The sequence below is a fragment of the Lepus europaeus genome, chromosome 21 (assembly GCF_033115175.1).
Source record: "Lepus europaeus isolate LE1 chromosome 21, mLepTim1.pri, whole genome shotgun sequence".
NCBI lineage: Eukaryota > Metazoa > Chordata > Mammalia > Lagomorpha > Leporidae > Lepus > Lepus europaeus.
The window spans coordinates 1,321,645-1,349,043 of record NC_084847.1 but is presented as its reverse complement, the minus strand read 5'-3'; the positions used below and the strand labels follow the sequence as shown (position 1 = coordinate 1,349,043).

At 69.2% G+C, this 27,399-nt stretch overlaps 3 protein-coding genes across 19 annotated transcripts in view; 1 reads left to right on the top strand and 2 right to left on the bottom strand.

Moving 5' to 3' along the window:
* Positions 1–3,917, bottom strand: part of TSC2 (TSC complex subunit 2) — a 37,297-nt gene extending 33,380 nt beyond the window's left edge. For 14 of the 15 annotated variants that reach the window (XM_062180605.1, XM_062180607.1, XM_062180610.1 and 11 more), the window contains exons 1-3: positions 3,737–3,917; positions 2,762–2,848; positions 405–515 (exon numbers count right to left, since the gene is read on the bottom strand). In XM_062180605.1, coding sequence (XP_062036589.1) covers positions 405–515; positions 2,762–2,848; positions 3,737–3,874 — 336 coding nt within the window. In that variant the 5' untranslated portion in view covers positions 3,875–3,917. The remainder of the gene's footprint in view (positions 1–404; positions 516–2,761; positions 2,849–3,736) is intronic. The other variant, XM_062180618.1, reaches the window with a different exon arrangement.
* Positions 3,918–4,235: 318 nt separating this feature from the next.
* Positions 4,236–8,999, top strand: NTHL1 (nth like DNA glycosylase 1). The gene is made up of 6 exons (XM_062180597.1): positions 4,236–4,356; positions 4,918–5,153; positions 6,008–6,178; positions 6,798–6,957; positions 8,627–8,732; positions 8,818–8,999. Exons 1-6 carry the CDS (start codon positions 4,242–4,244, stop codon positions 8,942–8,944), a joined length of 915 nt encoding a protein of 304 aa, XP_062036581.1. The 5' UTR covers positions 4,236–4,241; the 3' UTR covers positions 8,945–8,999.
* A 466-nt stretch (positions 9,000–9,465) lies between these two features.
* On the bottom strand, positions 9,466–18,314 carry NHERF2 (NHERF family PDZ scaffold protein 2). 3 transcript variants are annotated; one of them, XM_062180185.1, is made up of 7 exons: positions 18,040–18,311; positions 16,102–16,302; positions 11,732–11,911; positions 11,291–11,444; positions 11,173–11,216; positions 10,682–10,744; positions 9,466–10,530 (listed from the first exon to the last, which is right to left on the bottom strand). In XM_062180185.1, exons 1-7 carry the CDS (start codon positions 18,250–18,252, stop codon positions 10,372–10,374), a joined length of 1,014 nt encoding a protein of 337 aa, XP_062036169.1. In that variant the 5' UTR covers positions 18,253–18,311; the 3' UTR covers positions 9,466–10,371. The 3 variants fall into 3 exon arrangements, with proteins under 3 accessions (XP_062036169.1, XP_062036170.1, XP_062036171.1); XM_062180186.1 differs by lacking the exon at positions 10,682–10,744 and having other exon boundaries at positions 18,040–18,314; XM_062180187.1 differs by lacking the exons at positions 16,102–16,302; positions 18,040–18,311 and adding an exon at positions 13,888–14,019.
* Positions 18,315–27,399: the final 9,085 nt, after the last annotated feature.

Sequence of the window (27,399 nt, the reverse complement as noted above, 5' to 3'; positions counted from 1 at the left end):
GACACCCACACAGGGACACAGAGACACCAGGACACCCACACAGGGACACAGGGACACAGAGACACCCACACAGGGACACAGAGACACAGTGACACCAGGACACCCACACAGGGACACAGAGACACAATGACACCAGGACACCCACACAGGGACACAGTGACACCCACACAGGGACACAGAGACACCAGGACACCCACACAGGGACACAGGGACACAGAGACACCAGGTAATCTCACTCCAGAGCCCATTAACCACCAGATCTGCATCTGTGTCTTCATCGATTCCACCACAGCACGGCCCAAGCCAACCCCACCCCTGCCCCTGCCCCTGCCCCTGCGTGCCCCAGGCCAACCCCACCCCTGCCCCTGCGTGCCCAGGGCCTCCCCCACGCCGTCCCCGCTCACCTGCCCCTGCACGATGGCTCTCAGCAGGGCGAGCACGGCGTGCCGGGCCTCCGGAGGCCGCTCTGGCTGCAGCAGGTCGGCCACGGCCTTCCACAGGGCTTCCACCGCGTGCTGCCGCAGCAGAGACAATCAGGTTGTGGCTCCAAGAACCCCGGCCCCACAGCACGAGGACAGTCCCACGACGAAGGGACAGAGCCAACAACGGGGTCGACGTGGAACTTGCTCCCCCGCGAGGCTCACAGCCCACGTGCCCCACCACAGCAGGGGAAGCCTCAGGTCCCTTCAAACCAAGGAGGCCTGGAGCAAGGGGGGCACGGCAGGCAGCCAGGGAAGCTGGCCTAGCGTCCCCAGCCGGCTCCGCAGAGCGTCAGGGACCAGGGCCAGGACTCGGCGCCTACATCGGGCTTCCTCTGGACGTCACCATGCCACCCCAAGACTCTGGCCTGCCCAGGAAGAGCTCCGGGCAGCCTTCTGCCTCCCACGGACACCCCCCCAGCCTGTGGGGAGCACATCACTGTCCCCAGACCTGCCAGAACTGGCCTCTGCCAGTGTCTGAGCCCCCAGGCAGGGCCGCCTGCACTGCTCCTACACCTCAGCCACACGCCTCGCCCCGCCCAGGCCTGCCCGCCTCTGGAGGGGGCTACAACAGCCATGGCCTCCTGGACACTGCCGGCCAGCGCGAACACCCCGCCCCGCCCAGGCCTGCCCGCCTCTGGAGGGGGCTACAACAGCCATGGCCTCCTGGACACTGCCGGCCAGCGCGAACACCCCGCCCCGCCAGGTCTGCCCGCCTCTGGAGGGGGCTACAACAGCCATGGCCTCCTGGACACTGCCGGCCAGCGCGAACACCCCGCCCCGCCCAGGCCTGCCCGCCTCTGGAGGGGGCTACAACAGCCATGGCCTCCTGGACACTGCCGGCCAGCACAAACACCCCGCCCCGCCCAGGCCTGCCCGCCTCTGGAGGGGGCTACAACAGCCATGGCCTCCTGGACACTGCCGGCCAGCGCGAACACCCCGCCCCGCCCAGGCCTGCCCGCCTCTGGAGGGGGCTACAACAGCCATGGCCTCCTGGACACTGCCGGCCAGCGCGAACACCCAGCTCTCAGCTCCCCGGTGCTGCTCACGGCACTCCCACTGCTGCGGGCTGAGGCCGGCCCCGGGCTCCTGCGAGCCCACTTCCCACACCCATCCTTGCTAGTGAGCAGCGTGATGTTCAGCTCGCTGAGACGGCCACGCCCTCTTCCTTCAGCAGACGCCCGCCCGTGAGGTGGAGAGGCCGGGGCGGAGCACCCCTGCACCCTCAGGCTGACGACGGCCGGCTCTGTGCACAGCACACTGGGAGAGGTCAGCCTGCCTGTACCTGGGAGGGTACCCGGCGCCGACAGCCAGCCACAGCCACCTCTCCCAGAAGGCACCAACCCTGTGAAACCACACCCCTTGCTGGCAGAGCCCAATCTCTGCTTCAACCCCACACAGGTTCCCAGCACTCAGCCGAGTTACACCTGCCCCCATGGGGCAGCGCCGAGCGGTCGTTGGCAAAGCCGAGTTACACCTGCCCCCATGGGGCAGCGCCAAGCGGTCGTTGGCAAAGCCGAGTTACACCTGCCCAGCACCGGCCAGCGCCGAGCGGTCGCTGGCAAAGCCGAGTTACACCTGCCCAGCGCCGAGCGGTCGTTGGCAAAGCCGAGTTACACCTGCCCAGCACCGGGCAGCGCCGAGCGGTCGTTGGCAAAGCCGAGTTACACCTGCCCAGCATGGGGCAGCACCGTGCGGTCGTTGGCAAAGCTGAGTTACACCTGCCCAGCACCGGGCAGCGCCGAGCGGTCGTTGGCAAAGCCGTTACACCTGCCCAGCACCGGCCAGCGCCGAGCGGTCGTTGGCAAAGCCGAGTTACACCTGCCCAGCACCGGCCAGCGCCGTGCGGTCGTTGGCAAAGCCGAGTTACACCTGCCCAGCACCGGCCAGCGCCGAGCGGTCGTTGGCAAAGCCGAGTTACACCTGCCCAGCACGGGGCAGCGCCGTGCGGTCGTTGGCAAAGCTGAGTTACACCTGCCCAGCACCGGGCAGCGCCGAGCAGTCGTTGGCAAAGCCGAGTTACACCTGCCCAGCAGCGGGCAGCGCCGAGCGGTCGTTGGCAAAGCCGAGTTACACCTGCCCAGCAGCGGGCAGCGCCGAGCGGTCGTTGGCAAAGCCGAGTTACACCTGCCCAGCACCGGCCAGCGCCGTGCGGTCGTTGGCAAAGCCGAGTTACACCTGCCCAGCACGGGGCAGCGCCGAGCGGTCGTTGGCAAAGCCAGCGCCTCAACTCGGCTTTAGGCAGCATACATGTCCCCGCAGCCCAGCGGAGAAAAACCCACCTCTTCAAACTTCTTCGTCTTGGCGACTTCGCAGATCTGCCCTATGACCCGGATGCGATTGTTGAGGCCACAGTCGACACTCAGCTCCTGGGGAAAGAAGAAACCAGCAAGTCACAGACCGCCCGAGGACAGGCGGGCAGCCTTCGGCAGCTCTTTCCGGGGCGTGGGCAACTTGAGACAAACTCACACAGCAGGGGGCTGGCACCGTGGCACGGCCGTTGGCTGGGTTAAGCTGCACCTGGGAAGGCAGTAGCTGGCCCGAGAGCTCGGGCCCCTGCCGTCCAGTGGGGGGCCAGGACGGAGTTCCTGGCTCTTGGCTTCAGCCTGGCCGGGCCCTGGCTGTTGTTACCATTTGCATTTTGAACCAATGGAGGAAGATCTTGCCCTCTCCCTCTGCTACTCTGCACTCTGCCTTCCCAACAAATCTCTACATAAAAACAAAAACAAAAACACACTCGGGGCCAGACAGCTTTCACACTGGCATCCAAACGGCCGCCGGTTTAACCCCAGCTGCTCCGCGTCAATCCAGCTCCCTGCTAATGGCCTGGGAAAGCAGCAGGAGACGGCCCAAGTGGCTAGGCCCCTGCACCCGGGTGGGAGACCCGGATGGAGCTGCTGGCCCTGCCCTGGCCACTGCAGCTATCTGGCGAGTGAACCAGCATGGAGGACCTGTAATTCCGCCTTTTCAAACCATTCTTTAAAGAAGCATTCGCACCGTCTGCAGCCACGTCCACTGATTCCAGAACGTTCTCCTCACCCTCCCAGCGAAGGCCACGCCGCGAGCCCCCGGCCCCGCCTGCCCCGGACACCTCCCAGCAAGGCCGCGGGGACCCCAGGCCCTCGGGGTCGGCCCGGCGCGGCCGCACACTCCCACCCTGTCCTCGGCGGACGCGGGCTTGGCTTGCTCCCCGCCGCCTGTCCCGCACGCGGCATCCGCATCGCACGCCCACTCCCCACGCGCGCCGGCTCGCTCACCCTCAGGATCTCGGCGGTGACGACGAACTCGGTCTGCCTGCCCTCCGCGGACCTGGGGCTCGGCCGCGGGGTCCCCAGCCCCAGCAGCGTCTTGAACTTCTCCTTGAGGCCGGAGTCCTTGCTCGTCGGCTTGGCCATGGCGAGGGGCCTCCGCGGAGGGCTCCCCTGCGCAGAGCGAGCGCGCGTGGGGGCGCCGGCCGCGCACGCCGGGGCCTCTGTCCCGCCTGCCCGAGGGGTCCGCCCACAGCCGGCCTGCCGGTCAAGCCTGCTCGGGCACGGCTGCCCAGCTCGGCCGGGGCCCGGCCCCAGGCGCCGCGAGGTCCGCGCCCCGCCGCACCACACCGTGCCGGCGCCGGGGAGGCCGGGCAGGGAGCGGAGCGCGCGCCGGAGCCCGAGACGCCCGCCGGAAGCGCCACCTGCACTTCCGGCCTCGGGGCGGCGGCCCTGCGCGCGCGGGGCGTGCTGGGAGTTGTAGTTCTGCGCGGCGCGGACGCGGGGACCCGGCATGCACGCGCTGGGCGCCAGGGTGGTGACGCGCAGCCGGAGCCGGGGGCCCGGGCCGGGGCCGCTGGACGGCGGGGACGGGCCCGCGCCGGCCCGGAGCGGAGAAGCAGCGGCAGGTAGCGCCGCGCCCCGGGAGGCGGGGAAGCGGCGGGCTGCCGCCCCGGCCCGAGTTCCCGCGCTGCGCTCCCCTGCCCGGGCTGAGCCCGCAGCCGCCCCGGCCCGCGTTCCCGCGCTGCGCTCCGCGTGGGCTCCCGTGAGCCGGCCGGGCGCCCCCGCCCGTGGCGCCCGTGCTGCTGCTCTCGGCCGCTGAGCACCGGGGCCCGCGCACCCTCCCATCCCGCCACAGCGGGGTGTCCATAGGCAGCCAAGGACCCCACGCACACCCCGGGCGAGCAGGCGGGTGAGGAGGGCCGGGGGCGGGCACGGGAGTGTTGGGAAGGAGAGAGACCCGAGATGCCGCAGGAGGTACGCTGGGGACCCGCCAGGGCTCCCCGGGTGCTGACGCCCCCGACGCTGTCAGGGGCCACGAGGGAGGTGGACGTGCCCGGCGTGCAGGCAGCAGGGCAGGCCTAGAGCAGTGCCCGGTGGGAGGCTGCTGCGTGAGCACCGGGGGCCAGACGGCGGGCAGCCTCTGCCCCCCCAGGCCCCACTGGAGGACTGAGTGGGCCCGTTCGCAGGAGGGAGAAGCCGCAGCCTTGGGAAGCGCCGGCAGAAGGCACGGAGACTGCTCGTGGCTTACGAGGCCTCGGACGGTGAGCGAGGTGCGGGGGCCGAGCCCCTGGCCGCGCCGGGCTGGGAGCCTGAGAACTGGCGGCAGCAGCTGGCCAACATCCGCGTCATGAGGGGCGGGAGGGATGCCCCTGTGGACCAGCTGGGGGCCGAGCACTGCTACGACGCCAGCGCCCCCCCAAAGGTAAGCAGCAGCCCCCTGCTCCCCGGGCGACCCCCGGCCCCTCCAAGCAAGGGCAGCCCCTCCCCGCCAGCCTCACCTTGGGCCTCTCTGGCCGCTCAGCAGGGCTGCGGGACCCATGGCCTGGGCGTGCTGCCCTGCTCCTCAGAGCCCCTCAGTGGGGGGGGGGGTCCCAGAACAACCGGAGCCCCCATCCCTGCAGCAGGAAGCGGGGTACCTGCCCCTCGGAGCCTCCATTTGCTTGTTTGTAAAATGAAAATTGTTGTCAACAAAGCGGCCAGCACCTAGTGCCAGAGCCCAGCGCTGGCGTGGCGGGTGAAGCCGTGACGCTAGCGTCCCACACGGGTGCTGGCTCAAGTCCCCGGCTGCTCCGCTTCCGGTCCAGCTCCGTGCTAATGGGCCTGGGAAAGCAGCGGAGGATGGCCCGGGTGCTTGGGCCCCTGCATCCGTGTGGGAGACCCAGAGGAAGCTCCTGGCTCCTGGCTTCCAACCGGGCCAGCTCCAGCCATGGCGGGCATTTGGGGAGGGAACCAGCAGATGGAAGACCTCTCTGTCTCCTCCCACTTGCTCTGTGTAACTCTACCTTTCAAATAAATTTTAAAAAAAAGCAATGGTGCTAAATGGCAGCTGTGGCACAGTGGCCCCTGCCGGATGCTAAGCATGGTGACACTTCATCTCCTGCTGATCCAGCAAGGCCAGCCCCTCACTGTCCCCGTGTTGCAGGTCACAAACAGGCCTCGGCCCCCCCACGTCCTGTTGGCTCGAGCGGATGGGTGGGCCAGGGTGCCGAGCGGCAGTGGGACGAGGGTGCGCACCCGGTCCCTGCTGCCACCGTGGCTTCCGTCCCTGTACAACAGGTGCGCAGGTACCAGGTGCTGCTGTCACTGATGCTCTCCAGCCAGACCAAAGACCAGGTCACGGCGGGCGCCATGCAGCGGCTGCGGGCCCGGGGCCTGACCGTGGACAGCGTCCTGCAGATGGACGATGACACGCTGGGCCGGCTCATCTACCCCGTGGGCTTCTGGAGGGTGAGCCCAGCCCGGGGCCTCAGCACGGCCAGAGAGATGCGGTGCGGGCGGCTGGGGCATCTCTGGCCACAGGGGCTGGCCCTCCCTGTCCTTCCTTGGCCTTTCCTGTTTGCTCCCCCTCCCTTTGTCGACCCGCCCACCCCCCTGTGCCGTGTGTTTACTCCACGGCTCCCCCGCCTCTGCAGAGCACCGGGCGGTGGGTGGGGCTGTATCCCCTTGGCGCTGGCGCTGGCGTGGGCCGGAGTCTCTCAGATGGGCTTTAAATAGCCCGTCCGCTCAGCACAGGATGGGAGCCGCCCTGCTGGCTCCAGCGGCTGGCGGGGGATCCCCGGGCTCCAGCCTTCCTTCCTGAGCCCCGCTCCTGGGGCAGCTGGCCTGCCCGGCCTCTGGGGGATGATGGGGCACGGGGGCTGGAGCCAGACCCCACACTCACAGACGTGTTTGGGCTGCAGGTGGGAGGCGAGGGCCGGGCCAGCCTTGTGGCACTGCCCGAGGCTTCCGTGGGGCTCCTGCTGCCCAGTGGAGAGGGCGAGGCTAGCAGGTGGCTCTGCCTGTGTCCTGGGCAGGTGCCGGGCAGCTCCCGGCCGCTGAGCGGCGTCCTCTCCCCTCCGTCTTTCAGAGCAAGGTGAGGTACATCAAGCAGACCAGCGCCATCCTGCAGCAGCGCTACGGCGGGGACATCCCAGCTTCCGTGGCAGAACTGGTGGCACTGCCGGGCGTTGGGCCCAAGATGGCACACCTGGCCATGGCTGTTGCCTGGGGCACTGTGTCGGGCATCGGTGAGTAGTGCAGGCACGTGGCAGGGGCCGGGGCCGGCGCCAGGCTCGCTGGATGCTGTCGGGGTTCCTTGTGACCCTGAGCTAGGTTATAGCCACCACATTCGTGACGAAGCCCAGAGGGGCAGGAAGGGAGGGCAGGTCCCAGGGGAGAGGGGAAGGCCAGGGGCTAGAGGCAGGCAGAGTGGGGGCGGGGCAGGGCAGGATGAACCATCTCCCACAGACCCCTGGGCTCGGGGCGAGGCTGCTTCCTCCTCAGAGCTTTGCCCAGAGGAATCGGGGCTGCTGGGGCCACGCAGCCTCGACCCTGACTCGCTGTGCCCTTCACCCCGGACTCCTCCTCTGGAACTCCCACAGGGGCCCAGAGAGAGGGTGGGAACCCCACTGGCAGGCCCCTGGACTGAAGGCCTTGGCTCTGAGCTGGCGGCTGCCCCACCAGGAGGCAGAGCGGGGCCCCTGCCCCACTGGGACGCCCCACGTTGCTGCCTCGCCAGGCTGTCTCGGCAGACACCTGAGCTTCCCCGGGCAGCTGTCCTCAGCCGCCCGTGTCCCAGGAGCACTGCGCGCTGGCCAGGCTGGTCTGGGGGCAGGGAGGGCCCTGCCTGTGCCTGCTGGGGGGCACCTTGGGAGCAGCAGACACCGCAGACCGGGGAGTAGGGACGTCACCCTCCCTAGGGGTCTGCCGGGTGGAACTCTGCCCCTCCCGGCTGGGCAGCTTCCAGCAGGACACGCAGCCTCTCTGAGCTGCAGCCACAAAGCAGGCCCAGCAGTGTCCCTCCCTAGCCGCACACAGTGGGCCTCAGGCTGGCCGTCAGGGGGGTCACCCCTGTGTCACAGGAGGGGCCTGGGGTGCCAGCCCTGAGGGTGACCCACACAATGGTACATTTTCCCAGACACTTAGCCGTGAGGGAGGGAGCTGGCACAAGGATGGGCCTTTGCTTTGGCAAACAATGGGGCAGGGGCAGGGCCGCAGCTGGCCAGTGCGGCCTAGCCGGAGAGGGAGGAGGCGCCGGTCAACAGGCACCCACGCTAGGTCCTCGGGGAGGCCAGAGGGCAGGAGCAGGGCTCGAAGCCCAGCGGGGTGGCGGCTGCAGCTGGCCTGGCCCTGCCCTCTGCCCTGACCCTGGTGGAGTGGCTGTGCGGGCAGCGGCCTCGTCCGCTGGATGCCCACAGCCAGTGCCTGGGCCAGGGAGTGAGGTGGTGAGAAGCAGGGCAAGGCCCTTCCTGGGCGAGGGCCTCCTTCCTGGGGAGGCGGGGAGCTGGGAAGCGAGGACCTTGTGAGGTGGGCGAGGGCCCGAGCCGTCCCACTGCGCCTCGGGCCCGAGCCAGCACTCAGCCCAAGGTAGCTGATCCTGCTGATGGAAGGAGAGCCCAGAGCAGAGACGCTGTCCCCTTCCTGCCTGCCAAAGGAAAGACCCCAAGCCCTCTGGGCACCATGCTAGGGGGAGTGAGTCCGGAAGAGACAGACGCACGCACACCCACGCACTCCCCGCCGGGCTCCAGGGTGGTGGGAGTGGGGCTGCCTGCCCCCCAGATGCAGTCAGCAATCCTGGGGCCATGCAGCTCCAGAGGCCCCAGGCAGCAGAGGTGGGAGACCCAGACCCTGGGCTCAGGCCTCAGGGCTATGAACAGGGCCGGGGCGCCCTGCTCACCCCAGCCCAACCCCAAGCAGCAGTGGACACACACGTGCACAGAATCGCCAACCGCCTGCGGTGGACCAAAGAGGTGACCAAGTCCCCAGAGCAGACCCGTGCCGCCCTGGAGAGCTGGCTGCCCAGGTGCGGCTGGGGCAGGGGCAGCTGGGGGGTGTGGGGTCCACCGTGGGTGCCCCCCTCGGAGCTCACACAGCTTCTGTCTCCGTAGAGAGCTGTGGAGCGAGATCAACGGGCTGCTGGTGGGCTTCGGCCAGCAGACCTGCCTGCCCGTCCATCCCCGCTGCCAGTCCTGCCTCAACCAGACCCTGTGCCCGGCTGCCCGGGGCCGCGTGTGAAGTGCCTTCGCCTGGGAGCCACCGCCTGTTTAATAAAGCGTGGGGGTTGTTTGTATCTGGGGCCCGGCGACTTCTGTCTGCAGGGCCAGGAGCCATGTGTGCACCTGTCACGTGGACGCACCCGTGTCCGGAGGGGGAGCCACGGGGGCCAGGGTGGGGACAGGACGGTCCCGGCTGAGACTGCAGTGGGCGGGGAGTGCGGGCAGAGAACCTGCAGGGAGGCAGCCGCTGGGAAGCGGGCCCCCCTCGGCGTCTGGGCCACTGGCTCTCCCCTCCCACCCCGGCTGCAGCCCCTGCAACCTCTCAGCCCTGAAACTTCCTGGACCCCCACCCCCACGTCGCTGGGCCCACCTGGAGGCTGGGCTCCCCCGGAGGGTGCCGCAGAGGGTGCGGCCGGGAGGAGAGGGGACCTGGTTCCTGGAAGCCCCGCGCACAGCCGCCCCAGCCCAGCCTGCCCCCAGGAATGGCTCCATTCCTCCAAGCCCCGCCCCTGCTGAAGGCACACAGAGGACAGTGGCAGGTCCAAGGCAGGCCTGTTTATTCCGAGGGCGCGCATGCGCTATGGCTTACAAGGCAGACAGCAGTGCTGGTCGGTCGGTTCGGGGGTTCTGGGGTGGGAGGACAAGGCAGAGGTATCTGCCACTCTGCAGCCGTGGGTGCCAGGCAGGCAGGAGGCAGGGCCGAGCCCAGAGCCCAGGACTCGGGAGGGGGGGGCGACTGGCACACCTCCGGGCCCAGGCCTGGGAGCTGTGGGAGCTGCGGAGCAGGACGAAGGGCCTGTCCAGAGGCTGCTCCGCGGGAGAGGGTCCTCCATCCTCGGGCCCTCAGCCAGGGTCTGGGCCCCCCACCAGGGAGCGCAGGGTTGGGGCAGAAGGGGCGGCTCCCCAGCTCGCTCTGTCCCCTGGAAGTCCCCAGGACTCTCTGGAAGGCCGCTGCTGAGGGGGTGGGGCGGAAATGGTTTGCAGAGAAAGGTTTGTTTTATTGCAATTATTTAGAGAGCGAGTCCCGAGGGAGCGGGGGAAGGGGCTCTGGTATTAAGTGGAAACATGTGTGGAGCTGAAGATCTTTTTGGGGAAAAAAAAAGCAAAAACGCAAATTCCTTTCAGTCAGCAGGCCCGGGCCCGCAGCAAAGGCCCTGGCCCCGTGGGCCGTGCCCTGCCCCCACACCAAACTCTCTCTCTCTCTCTCTCTCTCTCTCCCTCTCTCTCTCTCTCTCTCTGCATTTTCTGGGTCTCGGCCTCTCTGGGTCTCTCCCCACCCAGCTAGGAGCAGCTGCCTGGTCCCCGGCACCCAGTGGGTGGGAGGGGCGGGGTGAGGGCCCACGGGGGCACGGTTGGTTTCTGGGTGGCGGTGGGACCACCCCCAGTCCACTGAGGCGTGGGGCACTCGGCAGGCCCCGGTCCGGTGAGCAGGCGGTGGGGGGGGGCTCAGAAGTTGCTGAAGATCTCACGCTTCCGGTTCCAGTCCATCTGCGGTGCCCGCTTGTTGACCCGCGTGGCTCGCGCCTTCTCCTTGGCCTCAGCCGCCGTGGGGCTCAGGTGCAGGCCGCTCTCCTGGAAGGGGTCTCGCTTCCAGGCACTGGCATCCTGGGGTGGGCAGGAAGCACAAGTGAGCCCTCGACCGTGCCGGCTGGGGACACTGGTGGGGCTGGGCTGGAGGTGGTGGCCCCCGCTGCCCAAGGCCTCCGGCCCCCCGTATGTGTGAGCACCACAGTGGAGCTGGGAGGGCGCCCGTTACCTCGGTGTCCTTGTCCGAGCCTGGCAGGCTGCTTCCAGAGGAGCGTACAGAACCCCCATTGAGCTAGGAAACCAAGGGCAGGCTGTGCTCCGGGGGTCCCACCTGGGGAGCCGCAGGTGCACACAGACGCACGCACACACGCACACCGCACCTCATCTGCCGCTCCTCTCAGCCACGGGCACCACGGCTCTGCTACTCTGCGGGCCCAGCCAGGCAGGACGCGGGGTGCCCAGCAGTGCCCACACAGCTGGCCAGCCCTGGGGAGCCTGGCACTCTGACCTGGGGCACTCAATAGCCAAGGAGTGCTGGTGGGGTAGGAAACGGGAACGCCAGGACCCCAGGCCGGCCGGGCTGCAGCTCTGGCCCAGGCTGGTGGTAAAGCTGGGCCGACGGACAGATGGGGCCAGAGCTCGGTCTCACGCCCACCCCCACCCAAGGACAGAGACTGCCAGGGGAGAGGACCCCCCAGAGGTGCCCCTGCGGCCTCTCACCTGGGCAGGGCTGGTCCCATTGGTGATTGGTGATGGCAGTGGACCTGTGGGGACAGCATGTCTGTGGCTGCTCTGGCCCCCACACAAGCCCCTCCCCGTGCCCGGGGCCGCCGCCCACCTTCCACGTGCTCCTCGGTGGGCGTGACCCGCAGCCGCTTGAAGTACTCGTCCGTCTCAGGGTCCACCACCAGCAGCCGGGCCTCGTCCTCCTTGGCCTTGATCCTGGCCACTACCTCGGCGTGGCGCAGCCCCTCCACATTCTGCCCGTTCACCTGCCGCCGGCATCCCCACAGGTCAGCAGCCCGAGGGGCCCCGCCAGCCCCCACGTGGCCCAGCCAGGTGTGGCATCAAATATTCATCAAAGCCACCACCAGCCAAGGCCCGGAGAGGAGCGTGCGCCCGCTCAGGTTCCCAGCCGCTCCCTCCAGCAGGGGCCCGGGGCCGGACAGACAAGGGCACCGACACTCTCCCTCACAGGGATGAGGGCAAATCCACAGGCACCGCACGGGGAGGCACACACATGGGGCACCCCGCACCCCAAAGCCTCTGGGGTTCGTACCTCTACGAGCCGATCCTGGGCGCAGAGCCCGGAGTGGGCGGCAGGAGAGCCGGGGTCCACGGAGCGGATGTATTGGCCGGGCCGGGACTTGTCACTGTGCAGGTTGAACCCGTAGCCCTGGGGTCCCTTTCGCAGGTGGCAGAGCCGAGGACGCAGCTCCCTTGGGGGCCCGTTGACGTCCTGCACGTGCAGGGGACGCTGGGTCAGGCTCTGCCGCCAGCCTGCCTGAGCCACACACTCACTGTGGTGCCTCCGGCGGCCGCAGGGCAGGGGACGGCCCCTGCTGAGGCTGCCTGTGGCGGAGCCCCCACGTCCAGTCCTGCTTCACGGGGCCCTCGGGGCTCCGTGCACACAGACCAGGCGTGTGAGACCAGCCGATGACCTGCCTCCCTTCACAGCTCCAGGGGCGCCGGGCCCCAGGTCCCACCTGTGCACTCCCATCCTGCCGCCCCTACGCCCCACACCTCTGCCCTGTGTCAGCGTTCACATCCCAGGCAAGCTGCAGACCCCGACCCCGTTCCAGGGGACTCCAAGAGAAAGGGCTGGGCCGGACGGGGATCAGGGCCTGGCCCCTCCCCGCCGGAGACCCTGAAGGCCTCATGGTGCCTCTGACAGACCCCCTCTGCTGCCCAGGGGACCCTACCTCACTTTACCTCTGGCATCCTGCAGGAGGGCTCCGAACCAAGGGGCCAAACAGCAGGGCCAGGCCCAGTGTCCCCCACCTGGCCCCTCCCGGCCAGCAACTGCAGTGCCGAAAGGCCAGTGGCCACTGGTGCCCAATTACACGTGGCCGCAGCCACAATGAGCAGGTGAGTGGCAGCTCGGGTTTCCGGGAGTGCCCGGGGCGTGTGCAGGTGACTGGGGCCAGGGCGCCCACCGGGGCCCCTCCTCCCTGTCACCTAGGGCCCTGCGCCAGGCTGGGGCTGGGGACAGCACGGAAAGAAAGGCTCTCAGACCTCAGGGGGCAAGCTCTGGGTCTCAGGTGCCTGTCCCCTGCAGTTTGGATCACTCGCTGACCTCTCTGGCCTCCAGGCCCCCAAGCTCACTGCAAACCCCCAGTCTGGAAAGAGTCCGTGTCTGCAGGTACCTGCCCGGCTCAGTACAAACATGGCTGCCGGCCAGGCTGCCGGCCCAGGCAGGCTGGGTCTCCCCCACCGGTCTGGAACACCCTCCCCTGCCCAGTCCCGCCCTCCTGCAGGGCCCCAGACCCAGCCTGCATCCTCTGCACCTCACAGCCCTGGCTCCACAGGGGCACACGTGCTGACTGGGGTGGGGGAGACCTTCGGGGGCCCAGGCCCAGGTGCGGGGCTTTGGACGAGAGCCAGAGACCTCCCCACAGAGGTCAGCCTCTCAGACAAACAGACACGTGGAGCACATCCGAGGGACAGAAACAGCAGAGACAGGACCCAGAGTCACGTGGAGCGTGGCCGTGCCTGGCGGGGGACACGGGCCCAGGTCACAGAGGTCATCACGTGGTCACAGAGACAAGACGTGTGTGCGGCACGGGTAAACACGGCCCCCAGGCACACACAGTCACCACGAGCTGGCCGTGCCGGCCCGCCAGGCCTTTCCCACGCTCTCCACAGTGGCCCGCAGGGCGGGACTTCAAGAGGCCCCCAGATGGGAAGCAGGACTTGGCAGGCATCTGGGGCCACGGGGCCACGGCCCTGCCAGAGTCCAGAAGAACCGGCTCTCACGGCATCACGGCACAGGCTGAGGGTCGCTCCTAACTGCGGCCTGAGTCCCCCGGCTACCAGCAGTCAGCAGAGGGTGTCCAGCGGTGGGGCACGGAGCCACCGCCGCAGCCCACGCGAGGCCGCGTTGCTCGCATTCCTGCTCCCTGCCCCAGCTCCACGCGCTTCCTGCCGCCTGCAGCCTCCCGCCAGGCCCTCCGGCTCCCATGGGCTCCCGGCCAGTCAGCCGCGGAGCTGCGCAAACCCCAGCACACACAGAGGCTGGCATGGGGGTGTCCGGGAGCCACGCTGCCCCCCGTGGTGACTCACCAGCCCTGGCAGAGAAAGGCCAGCATTGTTGTCAGGGGCCAGCGGTTCCCCCGAGGTCCCCCCTGCCGCCCGCTCTGTCCCCTCTCCCTATACTGTGGGGCTAAACCAGGTCCGGGGGCCCCCACCGTCCTGCCGTCCCCAGCCCCACCTGACCTGCACAAGCCCCCGACAGGGGCTCCGTGGAGGGGCTCCCGGGACAGGGGCGGGCGGTGTGGCATTGCCGGAGCGGGCCATGAGAGGCAGGACGGAGGTGGCAGGCAGTGGGTGTCCAGCTGGAGTGACCGGAGCTCTGGGGACAGCCCGGCTGCCACCCCACTTATCTCCCTCCCACTGTGACCCAGGCTCCCGGGGGGATGGGTGGGGACCTGGGGGCTGAGTCACTTTGGGGAGCAGGGTGGTGCCCGAGCCCCCTCTCCTGCTGCGTGAGGCTCCAGTCGGGCGCCCCCCACCCAGCTCAGTTTCCGTCCCGGGAAAGGAAGGAAGGAAGCGGCTGGGAGGCCCCGCCCTGCTCCGAGACCCAAGGCTGGGAAGACAGGGGGGCCAGGGAGAGGACCCGGCCCCAGAGCCCAGGGCAGCCCCGCTGTGCCTCTGGGGGCGGGGCAGGGGCCCTGGTGCAGACACCGCACCCCGCACAGGAGCACCAGCCCCTTGCCCCCTCCCCCCCCAAGGCCCTCCCGGTGCGGGGTGGGGGCACAGGCTGGGGCTGGCACAGCTGGCTGCCCTGTCTCGGTCTGGGGGCTGTCCGTGTCGTCATGGCTGGGATCAGCTGCATTGCAGCTGGAGCCACCCCCAGCCCGGTGTGGCCCAGGGCTGAGTCACCACTGACCAGGCCTTCACAGCCCCCAGGGGGAGGGGCTGCCGCAGCCGTCATCCCCCTGCCCACGTCCCTGTCGTCCCTGACCCAGGACCGATGACGCTGAAGGGCAGAGAGGGCGAGCGCGGCCCTCCCCGGCCACGGGGCACCGGCCATGGGCCCCTTCCTGCGGCAGAACGAGCACTCCCCGGTCCCTGTCCCTGCAGGTGGGCACTGGCCGGCCAGCTGCCCTCACGGCTGGGACACCCCCACACCCAGCCCTGGGAGACCTGAGCCTTGCTTCTGCAGGTCACAGTGGGCCCAGCACCTCCCGCTGGGGTGGACCCTGCCCCCGGCCTCCTGGCCCTGTCCCCGGGGCCAGCCCCGTTGGCACAGAAGGACCTGCCAGCCGGGGCCCGCCTCGTTCCTCCAAGAATCCGCCAGAGGAAGCCGCTCCTAGGGCTTCCTGCAGCCCCCAGAGCTCCAAGGAGCGGAGGGGAAGGTGCGACCCGGGGCGCCAGGGCCACCCCACCCTGGGCGGATTTTTCCACAGGAAGGTGTCTAAATCAATGGACAAATGCAGCGGGGTGGGGGGGCTTCCTCCTGGGACAGGGAGGGGTGCCTGAGAAAGACCGCGGCTCCAGGCCTCAGCCCGGGGGCCCTCCCGCAAGGCAGCCTCGCCAGGGCTCCCTGCAGACTCCCGCCCTCGTGGCCCTGGGGCAGAAGTCCAGGCTCCAGGGCTCAGCACCTGCGGCCCTGACCTCTCAGAGGACCAAGAGTGACCCGTGGGCTCCCAGCCAGGCCTTGTCCAGGACGAGGAGTCCCACCGGGAGCGCCAGCTCGCCCAGGACGGGCCCCACGGGGCCCAGCTCACAGCACAGCCAGCTGTGGCGGGAGAGGGTGGGAAAGGAAAAAGGTCAACGTGGGGGGGGGGGGGCCGCCCACCACACACGTTAGGCCCGACACCTCCACTGCCCCCAGGCCGGGGGTTCTCAAAGGGGAATCTGGGGAACCCCTAGGCGGAACACCCCCAAGGGATGTGGTCAACCAAAGAGGCAGGAGACACGGAGCTGAGAGGCGCAGCCCAGCCTCGCGGCCCAGCCTCGGCTCTTCCCCAGGGCTCACGTGCTTGCCCCGCGGGGTTACTTCCAGGTCCCCACCCGTCCTAGGGTCTTTGCTGAAGACTGGGGGAGGGGTGGGCTCGCCCTAGAAGCTTCCTGAACCAGCCTGTGCACAGCAGCTGCTGGGGCCAGCTCTCTCCCAGGGCTTCACCCCACACTCGGACCAGACAGACAGACAGACAGACGCAGACACTGCCGAGGGGCCAGGCTCGCTCCTTCCCAGGGTCCGGTGACTCCGCCCACCAGGCAGGAAGGGCCTCATCGCCCTGGGCCAGGCGGCTCCAAAGTGCGCTAAGGGGCAGGGACAGAGAGCGAGCGGGGAATGGGGGCCGAGCTGCCCTGTCTACCCCCAGTTAGGCACGCGGACTGGGAAGAGGGACCAGGAGGCAGCCGGGGACGGGGTGAAGACTTGTCAAGAGGCCAGGGTGGCCGCACGGGCAGAGGCTGCTGTACCTTCCGGCCAGCGTCAGAGCTCAGGCTGCCTGCACGTGCCCAGTCCGGCTTTGGCTCCCAGGGGTCGTGGGCGGGCGGGAGCCCTCGCTGGGCCATGTCCTCGGTGCAGGTGAGCTGTCGCCGGCGCAGCTCCTCGTCCGTCTCCTTGTCCACCACCAGCAGCCGGGTCTCCCCCTCCACAGCCTTGATCCTCTGCACCACCTGGGGCAGGCAGGGACGGGGGCAGGTCAGCGGCCGGCAGCCCGGGCAGCACATGGATGGTGGCACCACCCCGGGATGGTCTGGGCTGGCAGGCAGACAGGCAGCCAGTCCGCCAGGGGTGGGCGGCTCGGCCTGCCGGCTCCGCCCCCCGCCCCCGGGCTCCAGCTGCTGCCCCGGGCTCCCTGACACAGCAAGCGGGCAGGAGCCTCTCCTCTGAGCTGCTCTCAGCCCAGGGTGGAGGTGACGAAGACGGCACTGAATGAGCTTCAGGGGCTGGGTCTGCCCGTGTGTGTGCACACGCCCGTGTGTGTGCACACACTCATGTGCACCATCTGTTTCCAAGTCTGCCTCTCAGTCCGCCTTGGAGGCGGGAGGCGTCGTCGAGTGTTAGTCTGGCTGTACGTGTTCGCCTGCTTTCGACTTTCTCACGGGAATCTCGACCTGCCCTAGACACAGACCGTCTGCCCTAGACACAGACCCTCTCCTGCTGGGCCTGCGGACAGCTGAGACCCGGGTTCCCGGCTCAGGCCCCGCACGCGGTCCGGTGAGGAGGACAGCGGGGAGAGGGGCAGGTCCGCCTGTGGCACAGGTGCGGCGTTACAGGCGCTGTGTGTCTGGGAGCGCAGGGTGCCAGCGTGTGCCAGCAGGGAGAGAGGGCAGTGCCCACTTTGGCCCTCGGCCTGCGGAAGAGCAGAGCTGGGGGCTCCCACCTGCTGCCCAGCTGCCCAGATGCTGTCAAGCAATGGAGGGAGCGAGCCAGGCCCGCCCTCTCCCGGCCCCTGCTCCCCGACCTGTGACCCAGACGTCGCCGTGAACCTCCAAGCCTCAGTTTCCATATTTGTAAGGCAGAGTCCCAGCCGCACCTCCTGGGGCTGGGGCTGGGTGTGGAGTTCTCAGACTAGTGCCCGGGGCCCGGAACAGCAGGTGCAGCAGGAGCGAGGGTGGCTATGGCTGTTACACAGAGGCGGGGTGCCGGCTCTGCCAGCCCTGCCTCCTCCACCTGTGGCCCTGACCCCCACTGCACTTCAGCACACAGCTCCGCTCTACCCAGCTTCCAGTCTCGCTGGAAGACAGAGGCTAGGGGACCCCGGGAAGCCCGGCCAGCGGCTCAGCTGTCTGCTAACCCCTAGGCCCAGTACTGGCCACGTAGACAGGCCACAGGCTCAGTGGTGCTGTGAGGGACACGGAGCAGCCGGAGCAACCGGTCCGGAGGGAGGCTGGACTCCAGCCAGGGTCTGAGGTGAGTCCCCGGCCAGCGGGAGACGGACATCCCAGGGGTTACAGCCTGCAAGGGAAGAGGCCCTACCCTCTCCAGCTGCAGGATCAGGGGGCAGTGGCCAGGGCGCCCTGAGGAGGGTGAGGGTCACAGCAGCTATGGACTGTGTCACCAGGGACTGCCAACTCCCACCGGATCCAGGCACCCGGGCCGCAGACACACTGGCCGGTCTACACGGCCCAGACGCACAGGCCTGGCTGCTGGCACCCACACGGGCAGGACCCCGAGGCCTTGGCGGTCACACAGTCCCACAGGCTCAGGAAGCACCCGGGTTCACCGACACACAGGCTGGAGCCAGGCGGGGGGAGGGGGCCGAGGGCCGGCTTGGAGCCGCAGTGCGGCCCCTCCCTGCCAGAACGCCTACCCCCGCGCTGCGGTGCTGAGCGTCGCGGGGGAGGTGCGGGCGGCCCCCGCCACCCGCAGGCAGCGCCCAGCCGGCCAGGGCGCGGCGCGGCACCCACCTGGTGGTGCGTCTCGCCTTCCACGTTGACGCCGTTGACCTCGACCAGGCGGTCCCCTGCGCGCAGCGCGGCCGCCTCGGCGGGGGAGCCGGGCTCCACGCGCCGGATGAACTGCCCACGGCGGCCCTTCTCGCCATGCAGGTGGAAGCCGTAGCCCTGCTCGCCACGCACCAGGCGGCACAGGCGCGGCCGCAACGGCTCCGGCGCGGCCATGGCGCCCGCTGACCACCGGCCGGCCGCGGGCTGGCCACGGCGCTACGGGGCCCGCAGGCCGGGGCGCGGGGGCGGCGCGGGGGACGGGCGGCCGCCTCGGCGTTGCGCTCGCTCGGCTCCAGTCGCCTCGGGCTCCGGCTCCGGCTCGGGCTCCGGCTCTCGGGCTCGGGCTGGGGCACCGCCCCCGCGCCCGCCCCTTCCCCGCCCCCGCCGCCCGGCCGCCCCCGCCCCGGGTCCACGACGCGCTGGCCTGGCCCTGCCTCCCGGCCCCAGCTGCCCAAGGGGCTCTGGAGGGGAGGCTTCAGGGCCGGGGACCCCCTGTGTCTGGCAGCCACGTTGGTGCCAGCACTTCTGGCTTGTGTGTGCAGGGCCTAGAGCGGGCTCCTGAGCTGGGGGCCAGGTGGGAGACAGTGGCCCCAGGCAGAGCCCCCAGGGAGGCACCAGAGTGAGGCCCAGGGCTGCGGCACTGCCTGCCCTCCCTGGGCGGTCCTTTGCCCACCCGCACAGTTCACCTGCTCGCCAGGCGCTGCCCTCACCCCCCCAGGGCTGCCCCACCCTTCGCAGAGCCCCACGACCTGCCTGGAGGCCTTAGTGACTGAGGGTGGGCTTTGTGTGCCCGCGGGCTCCTTAGAGGTCGGCCCTCCATTCTCGCGCTTGGCTGAGGCCTACCCCAGGCCCCGGCAGACCGTGCAGTCCCAGGCTGCAGGGTCGGTCGAGGGCTGACCTCCTGCCCCGAGACTTCGGCCTCTGTACTCTGTGGTCAGCACCCGCACACCCGAGCTGAGGTCTCTGGCGCCCGGCCCCAGGCTCTGCCACGCCTCCCCTGCCCCAGGCTAACAACCACCAGAAGCACTTTAGCCCGGCCAGGCCTCTCCAGGTACTGGAACACAGAGGGGAGCGACCCTCCCCCCAGGCCCAGGGCTGTGGGGGCCCAAGCCCGGAGCCTTCATGGCTGAGGCGCCTTGGCCTGCCCGGCCCCAGCCCAGCAGGGACCCCTGCACATGCCTGCCCCAGGGGTGGGGCGCAGCCATCCCAGACAGTCCTCACCCCTCGCTCTCCTCGCTCCAGTCCTCTTGGCCTGGGCTCCCCAGCCCCCACCCACGCCGTGGCCCCCTGGGTGCCCACCTCCACGAGCTCGTGGCATCATGGGTACCCCCACCTCTGCAGGTCTTGAGGGACGGTGCCTTGGGCTGACCACCCCTCTGTCCAGCTGCGACTGGCACCCTGGACCCTGCGCCCAACGTGTGCCCCCACCTCACAGCGCCCAGCACCTGCCAGGCTGTAGCTTTGTGGCCACATCTGAAGGGTGAGGAAGTGTTAGGTAGGAAGTTAGAAATGAGCCTGGGTGTGTGATGAGAGAGCCGCACCTGCAGACGCTCACCTGGAGCGAGTCCTGCCCAGACCCAGGACTCCCCAGCCCTGCCCCCAGGGGAAGCTCTCAGGACAATCCTCTCTCAGCTGGGTTACCCGGCCTGCCCGACAGCATGGAGCAGTAAAACCTTCACGGCCTTCCTCCAAGGCAGGCGCCCTAGGCAACCTCCCGAGGGCTCCCCAAACCTGGAGAGAAGGGGGAGGGGTAAAGAGAGAGGCAGGGGTGGGGGAAAACTAGACCGGTCCTTCGGAAGCCACAGGCGGAACCAAGGCCCTGCACTTGGCTATCTCCTCTGAGCTGCCCGCCAGGCCTGCCAGGTGTTGGCTCTCCGTTCTCTCCCTGCCCTGCGGACGGACGCCCTGTCCTCAGCAAACCTTGCTACTTAGCGCTGTTGCACGCCTGAACCCCACCCCTCAACTCCGCTCACAGAGGGCCCTGGTCCCTCCTCCCTAGGGCAGACCGCCACTGCCCGCCGTGGCCCAGGACTCCGCTGCCTGTCACCGCCCGCCGTGGCCCAGGACTCGGCTGCCTGTCACCGCCGCCCGTGGCCCAGGACTCGGCTGCCTGTCACCGCCGCCCGTGGCCCAGGACTCGGCTGCCTGTCACCGCCGCCCGTGGCCCAGGACTCGGCTGCCTGTCACCGCCGCCCGTGGCCCAGGACTCGGCTGCCTGTCACCGCCCGCCGTGGCCCAGGACTCGGCTGCCTGTCACTGAGAACCGAGGCAGCAGCTGGGGACCCCGCAGTGAGCGCTGACGAAGGCCTCGGGGAACCGGGAAGGACGTGGGCTCCCTGCTGGGTGGGTGACAGCCACGGACTCTGTGGAGGCCTCCAGAGGGGACAGGGACAGCATGGGGGGGCCCTGGGACAGCAGGGCCAGGGAGGGCGACTCTCCCCGCCCCGGCTGGGAGGCTGACCCGGGCACACGGGTGTGGCAGGCACAGGCCCCGCTGTTGGCTGCTGTTGGCGTATCTGGGAGGGGTGGGCAGGCTGGAGGGCCAGTACCACTGGGAGGGTGGGCTCTGTTTTGCGGGTTCTGGGGGGTGGGAGTGGGGTGACCAAGAAAGAGGTGAAGAGCGAGCCCTGGGAGACGCCCCCCCCCCACAGTGGGCTGCAGGCGGGGTCGTTCCTCTGAGCGTGAAACCTGCAGGCTTCCTGCAAGGCCCCAGTGACTCTTGGGGGTGCACACAGGCCTGGGGGGACCCCGCAGAGGGCGGAGCCTCCGGTCTGCTGCCCGGGATAGCCCGGAGCTTCCGGGCCAGGCGCTGCCTCCCTAATGGCTCCCTTAGGGCCATCCCCCTCGGGCTGCCGGAGCAGGCAGGTGGGACAAGAGCGACGGAAGGCCAAGGAACACAAACTCGGCCGCGAAAGGGCGGGACAAGGACTCGGAGCCAGGACCGGGGACGGTGCAGCGGCCCGGCCCGCCCCCCCCCACCCCGGCCGACCCCGCCCGACCCCGCCCCTAGCCCGGAACAGCGGCCGCGCAGCGCCACTTGGCGGCTGTACGTGGCTTGCGCTGGCCGAGGGTTTGCCCCAGACCTTGCCTCTGGACCTGTCCCGCCATGTCCCGCCCGGTGGGGACTGCGGTCGGGCCGGCGCCCGGGGGCTGGTTATGCTACCGTCATGGGGTGTGCCACGGGGAGTGGTAGGCGGAGAAGTCAAGTTCCCTCAAGCTCCTAGTTGGCTCCCCGGGTCCACCTTGAACCTGGTCCCGGACGCAGATCCGGGCCCCTCCCCCAGTGGGCAACTGGAGGCCACTTGGCACAAGGCAGTGGTGAGCGCTGGGGACCCACCCGAGTCACAGGAAAAGGGGGTTCCGTGCATGTCTGCCTGGGAAAGGGAACTTTAAACTTAGCCCCGGTGCCTGGAGCCCTGCTTATGGGGGCAGTGCCACGCAGCAGGTGCAGAGGGCAGAGGGCAGGGAGGGGCCAGGGGAACGCCCACACCACAGAGCTTCTGGGTGCACAAGGCTCAAAGTCAGACTGGGTGAGAGCTAGGGGCAGGGGTCCAGCTGAGGGTCCAGTTCCAGAGCTGAGGCACGGTGGAATCCAGGCGATGAGGGGAGGGGCCGCATGAAGGGGAGGACGTGAGATGGGACGCAGTGCCGGGGAGAGGCGGCAGAGCTCCGGACAAGCTGGCTCCCCAGGGGCCTCCTGCAGCCAGCCTAGTGGGACACACCTGGGACCACCCCACCCCCCTGGCCCCAAGGGGAGACCATGCAACACTGCAGAGGAGGACCAAGGACGCCAGGGCACAGTGCCCCTGGTGGCCTGAGGTGCTGGGTGGCTGTGGGAGTCAGAGGGTCCCAGAGGAAGCAGGAGAGTGGAGGGGCCCAGACAGTCCCCAGCTGGCAGCCGGAGGAGACCCCAGGTATTCAAGATGGCAGAGCCCATGTTGGGGGGCTGCAGAATAGGAACGGGGGGGACTGGGAGGCTCTCCCCCCATCCCCAGGAGAGCATGGGGGTGGAGGACGCGTTGGCTGGAGCGGGGGTCCCCAGGAGACCCAGAACTGGAATGCATGCAAGGCGTTCCCGTGGGCTGGGGTGGGGGTCCAGCTGGGCAGGTAGGAGCCCCGTCTCTCCCCCTTCCTGTACACCCCTGGACTGGGGCAGGGCACAGGGTCTGTCCGGCTCCTGCCCTCCTAGGAGTCCACACCCCGGGACCAGTGACCTCATCCCGGAATGAGGAGGGGACCCAGAGTCTGCCTGCCCCCCCCCCCGGATGGACAGTTCGCTGGGGCTGCCGAGGGCCCCCTCCCGGTCTCCCGGTCACCGAGAGGCCTCCTGACATTTGCCAGGGCGTGGGCGCGCCTGTCTGCGGCGCGAAGCTGGACGGCAAAGTACACAGCGCAGAGAGGGGTCACTCGCGGGGGCGCAGCGGCCAGGCGGGTTTTATTGACCACACGGCCCGGCTCGGCCGGCGCCGAGGCAGCTCCTCCCGGGGCAGGCGCGGGGGCGTCGCGGCCGGGATGCTCTCACAGCTGTCCGCGGGCCAGGCGGGGGCCGGCGAGGGCGATTCGCTGCGGATACCGTGGCGGGGCGGGATCCGTCCCTCCGAAGGGTCTAGAAGGAACAGGGCAGCACCGTGGGGAGGGGGCCGTGCGCCCTCCGCTGTCGCCCGAGGGTGCCCCTGGCGTGGGACGCGGCCCCGGCCCCAGACCTCCCGGGACGCCCTCGCCCGCGGCGGTCCGACCTTTCCCGCACCCCCCGCCCCGCGTACCTGGCTGGGTCCGCCGCGCTCGGGGAGCCGGGCCCCGGCCGCCACTCGAGGGCGGGCGGGCTGCGGGGCGCACGGACGGGGCGCCCAGCTGTGACGCTCCGGCGTGGCGCCTCCCACGGCTCCCGAGGCCCCGGGAAACGCAGGAGGAGGGCGCCGCGCGCCGCGGCACCCGGGGCGAGGGCGTCCCCGGCCGGGGGCCCAGCGGCCGCGCGCAGCGCACGGCGCCACACGTAGGGCGAGCGGCGCAGCCCCATGAGCAGGCCGGCGGCGCGGCCCACCGTGTGGTAGCGGGGACTCGCCACGTGCTTGTACCAGGCGCCGGCGGGCAGCGGCAGCAGCAGCAGCGCCAGGGCCAGCGGCAGCAGCGGCCGGCTCGCCGGGGGCGCCCGCCCCGGGCCCCGCACTCCCTGGCCCCGCGCCAGGGCGCTAGCGTCGACGGCCGCCCGGCGGGGCGGGCCAGCAACCAGCGCGGCTGGGTCCGGGCGCGCGGCGGGCTCCGGGCGTCGGGAGCCGAAGCGCGGGAGGCTGGAGGCGCGTGGCGGTCCCCCGTGGGTCCAGCTATAACGGCTCGGTGGCCCCGCCCCCGGGCCGCCCCCGCGGTGGCCGCGGGGCTCCTCCGGGGTGGCGGGAGGGATGCGGCAGAGTGAGCCCCGGCTGCTGGGGCGGGGGCGCTAGCGCACAGAGCCCAGCCGGCCTCTGGCTGGAAGTGGCTTGGAGGCTCCCCTGGGGGCGTCCTGCTGGTCTCTCCAGGAAGCTTAGCCCCCTCCCGCGCCGGGCGGTGGAAGTGCCAGGAAGTCCGGAGACCATGGGGCTCAGGTCCCAAGGATGCCAGGGTAGGAGCAAAGGGAGACCCCTGGCCCAGCGCTTCCGCAGGTGTGGCCCCGCGGGGCAGCCGCTGGGAAGCTGGTGTCCAGGTGGGGCAGGAGAGCTGCCTGGGCTCCGGGCACCTGGTCAGGATCTCTCTGAGGGCTCCTCCCCGGGGGCTGCCCTGTCCTCTCCCACCCCAGCCTACGTGACCGCTGCAGGAGGCTGATGCCTGGAGACGATGCGTGTGGCCCCATGGGCCCCCGCCCCCAGCCGCTGAGCCGCCCCAGAGTCTCAGGCGCAAAGGTGCACCTCAGCCCGGCCCCTCCCCTCGCTGAGGACGCTTTGTCCAGCCGGCCACCTCCCGGGAGTGCCCTCCTCTGTCCTCGGCTGCCTGCCTCAGGGATCTGCGTCACAGCCAGGGCGGGGGGGGGCCTCAGTCCTGACCCTGCTTGTCCCGGTCTTGGTGAATGGTCTGTTTCGGCCCCCACCGGGTGCCTTGAGTTGTGCTGTTACTGATCTGAATCCCACCCTGGCACCCTGGAGGCGGTCAGAGCTAAGTGATCCCAGCCTGCTGGGCCTGGCAGCCAACGCCCCCCTCAAGGGCCACACAGGGTGAGTGAGCAGCTGGCGGGGTCACAGCGGCCCCCACTCCGACCTGTGGTCCTGGGTCTTGGCCCTGAGCCTGGCACCCAGCAGGTGCGCAGCCAAGGCAGCCTCCCAGCCCTCAGAACATTTGGATGGGGGGGGGGAGGCAGAGGCGGGGGTGGGAGCAGGTGCAGCGGGAGCCAACTGCGAGCCTGGAGGACCGCGGGGACCAGGGCCTGCGCGGAATGCCGCCCCCACTGCACTCCCGGGGGGCCCCTTGGCCTGGAGAGCCACCTGGAGTGTGTGGTGGGCGGCACCGCCGCTGGAGCCAGGCCACTCTGCCGTCCCCTGGGGCTGCCAGGCGGAGGTGCCGCCCGTGGACTGCAGCCCGCCAGCGAGGAAGGGAGCCCCCTTGCAGGTGGACCAGCGTGGTCTGTGCTGGGGGCGGGTCCCAGGGTGGAGGGAGAAGCCGTGTGGACGAGCGTCGCGAGGGCGGTGGGGGTTGGAGCCGAGGTACCAGGCTGGTTCCCGGGTCTGGCTCAGGCCTGCTGCCGCCCTGAACACAAAACAGGATTGGGGGGGGGGAATGAAGGCCACGTGCACACAGACGCTGGGCTGCTGTCGCGGGCGGGCGGGGAGCCCAGGGCCGGGGAGCAGCACACAGCACTGCTGGGGGCTCCCGGGGGCTCCCAGCTAACTCTTCCCTGCCCAGTCTCAGCCCAGAGAGCCCCCACCCCCAACCAGGGGTGTCCTGACCCAAAATACAGGAAGAGGAGGTTAAGAACCCCAACAGCACAGAGCACTCGCTTTCTCAGTGTTTTTTGTTTTTGTTTCTTTTTTGACAGGCAGAGTGGATAGTGCGAGAGAGAGACAGAGAGAAAGGTCTTCCTTTTAGCTGTTGGTTCACCCCCCAATGGCCGCTGCAGCCGGCGCATCTCGCTGATCCGAAGCCAGGAGCCAGGTGCTTCTCCTGGTCTCCCATGGGGTGGCAGGGCCCAAGGACTTGGGCCATCCTCCACTGCACTCCCGGGCCACAGCAGAGAGCTGGCCTGGAAGAGGGGCAACCAGGACAGGATCGGTGCCCCGACCGGGACTAGAACCCGGTGTGCTGGCACCACAAGCGGAGGATTAGCCTGTTAAGCCACGGCGCCAGCTTTTTTTTTTTTTTTTAAGTTTGCTCATTTGGTTCATTTGAAAGCAGAGTGATGGAAAGGGGGGGAGAGAGGGAGGGGGGGGGAGGGAGGGAGCGAACGAGCTTGGTTCATCCCCCAAATGGCTGCAACACCTGGGGCTGGACCCAACCACAGCCAGGAGCCAGGAACTCCAAGCTGGTCTCCCGCGTGGGTGGCAGGGGCCCAGCACTTGGGCCGTCTTCCACTGGCTTCCCAGGCTCATTAGCAGGGAGCTGGATGGGAACGGGAGCAGCCAGGACTCAATCACCCTCCAGTGAGGGATGCCAGCATCGCCGTGGCTTAACCCACTGCACCACAGTGCCGCCTCCAGGATTCTGAGACAGAGAGAAACAAGACAGATACAGAGAGCTCGCCCCTGCGCCGGCCCGCTTCCCAAAGGCCCAACATGGTTGGGGCTGGGCCAGGCCACAGCTGGGAGCTGGGAGTGCAACGGCAGGCACCGGGCTACCTGGTCATCGCCTGCTGCCTCCAAGGGTGCACGCTGCCCAGAGACGGGCATCGAGAGCTGACGCGATGCAGGCGTCCCAGGCAGTGTCCTCCCCTCTCGCCAGACGCCCACCGAGCGACAGGCATCACCCATCAATGCAGTCCCATTACCCAGTCCTGCGGCTGCTTCCAGCACGTCTCGCTGCTGCTTCTGGGCGAGCTCCCGTTTTTAAATAGCTTCATTTTGATTGATAGGGAGAGACGATCACCTACCCACCTGAGCACTCCCCAGATACCCACAGCGGCCGGGGCCAGGTGAGGGGCCACAGTCTCCCACACGGGCAAAGGAAGCAGTCATGAGCCAGCACGGTGGCCGGCCCGGCTGCAGAGCCGCGGGAGCTGGGCTGTGGGCTGGAGCTGCAGCCATGCAGGCCCCTCCCAGCCCACAGGCTTCAGACAGAGCTTCCGGGTGCTCAGGTTCTTGGCCCAGGCCTCCGGGCGGCTGACGTTGCCCCACCTGGCCAGAAGCCTCAACAGAACCCATCGCGAACGCCTTCGATCAGAGGTTCTCCCTACTGCTTGGGGGGCGTCCTGTGCATTGCGGGTTGCTCAGCAGATCTGTGGGGGCGGGAGAGCGGCCCTCCCAGCCACCGCCACCTGCGGCCATCCGTGCTTCGTGGCAAGGAGACAAAGGCTAAGGCTGCCGGCCAGCAGACTCGGATGGCAGCAGATCGGCCTGAACAACCCAGGTGCAGCCTTGGGTGTTAAGTGTGGAAGAGGGAGGCAAAGCCGGAGGGGGCGCTGGGACGGAGGCCGAGGAGACCCCCGAGGTCGGAGGCGTGGCCCGGGGAGGAGTTGGGAAGCGTCCGGTGCCACCAGGAAGGAAGGCAGTGCCCCCCAGTGCCTTGAGACCCATTTTGGACACCGTGGGGTGCTCTGCCAGCCAAAGATGTCTCCAGACACTGGCACCTCTCTCCTGGGGGCAAAGGCACCCGGGCTGAGCCCCGCCCTTGCTGTGTTCTGGGAGCAGCCGAGGGCTTCCTCCCCACCCCCCACCGCCAGACTGAACACCGTCAATAAACACATCGACCGGCACTCTGCCGGGCACGGGGCTCCATCCTCACGGACAGCTGCCTCATTTGTCTTTGTTGGCGTCTCTGTGGACGAATTCTGTTTTTAAACATCGCTCTCAGAGACATCGGCGAGCTCTTGGCATCTTTACCTCCGGCGCCCTGATAGTTCATGGCTCCCCACAAGGGCCTCTTTCCCTGGTGAGGACCCGTTGACACAAGACGCGTGTCCTGGGGCTGCCTGGGACACTGGCATCACCTGTGGGCGCCGGTGCCCGTCCCGGCTGCTCCAGTTCTGACCCAGCTCCCTGCTAATGTGCCTGGGAAAGCAGCAGAGGACGGCCCGAGTCTTTGGGTCTCTGCAGGGTCACACCCCAGATGGCTGCAACAGCTGGGCTGGGCCAGGCCGAAGCCAGGAGCTTCAGTGGGTCTCCCACGTGGGTGCAGGGGCCCAAGCACAGCGCCGGCCCCTCCTTT

Coding starts and splice junctions, on each gene's coding strand:
- NHERF2 (XM_062180185.1), bottom strand. CDS start 18,252: ATGGCCGCGCCGGAGCCGTTGCGGCCGCGCCTGTGCCGCCTGGTGCGT. Junction 11,445..11,731: donor CCCAGGATCGGCTCGTAGAG/GTACGAACCCCA, acceptor TGCCGGCGGCAG/GTGAACGGGCAGAATGTGGA. Junction 10,745..11,172: donor ATGGGACCAGCCCTGCCCAG/GTGAGAGGCCGC, acceptor TTGGTTTCCTAG/CTCAATGGGGGTTCTGTACG.
- NTHL1 (XM_062180597.1), top strand. CDS start 4,242: ATGCACGCGCTGGGCGCCAGGGTGGTGACGCGCAGCCGGAGCCGGGGG. Junction 6,179..6,797: donor ACCCCGTGGGCTTCTGGAGG/GTGAGCCCAGCC, acceptor TCCGTCTTTCAG/AGCAAGGTGAGGTACATCAA. Junction 6,958..8,626: donor GGGCACTGTGTCGGGCATCG/GTGAGTAGTGCA, acceptor AACCCCAAGCAG/CAGTGGACACACACGTGCAC.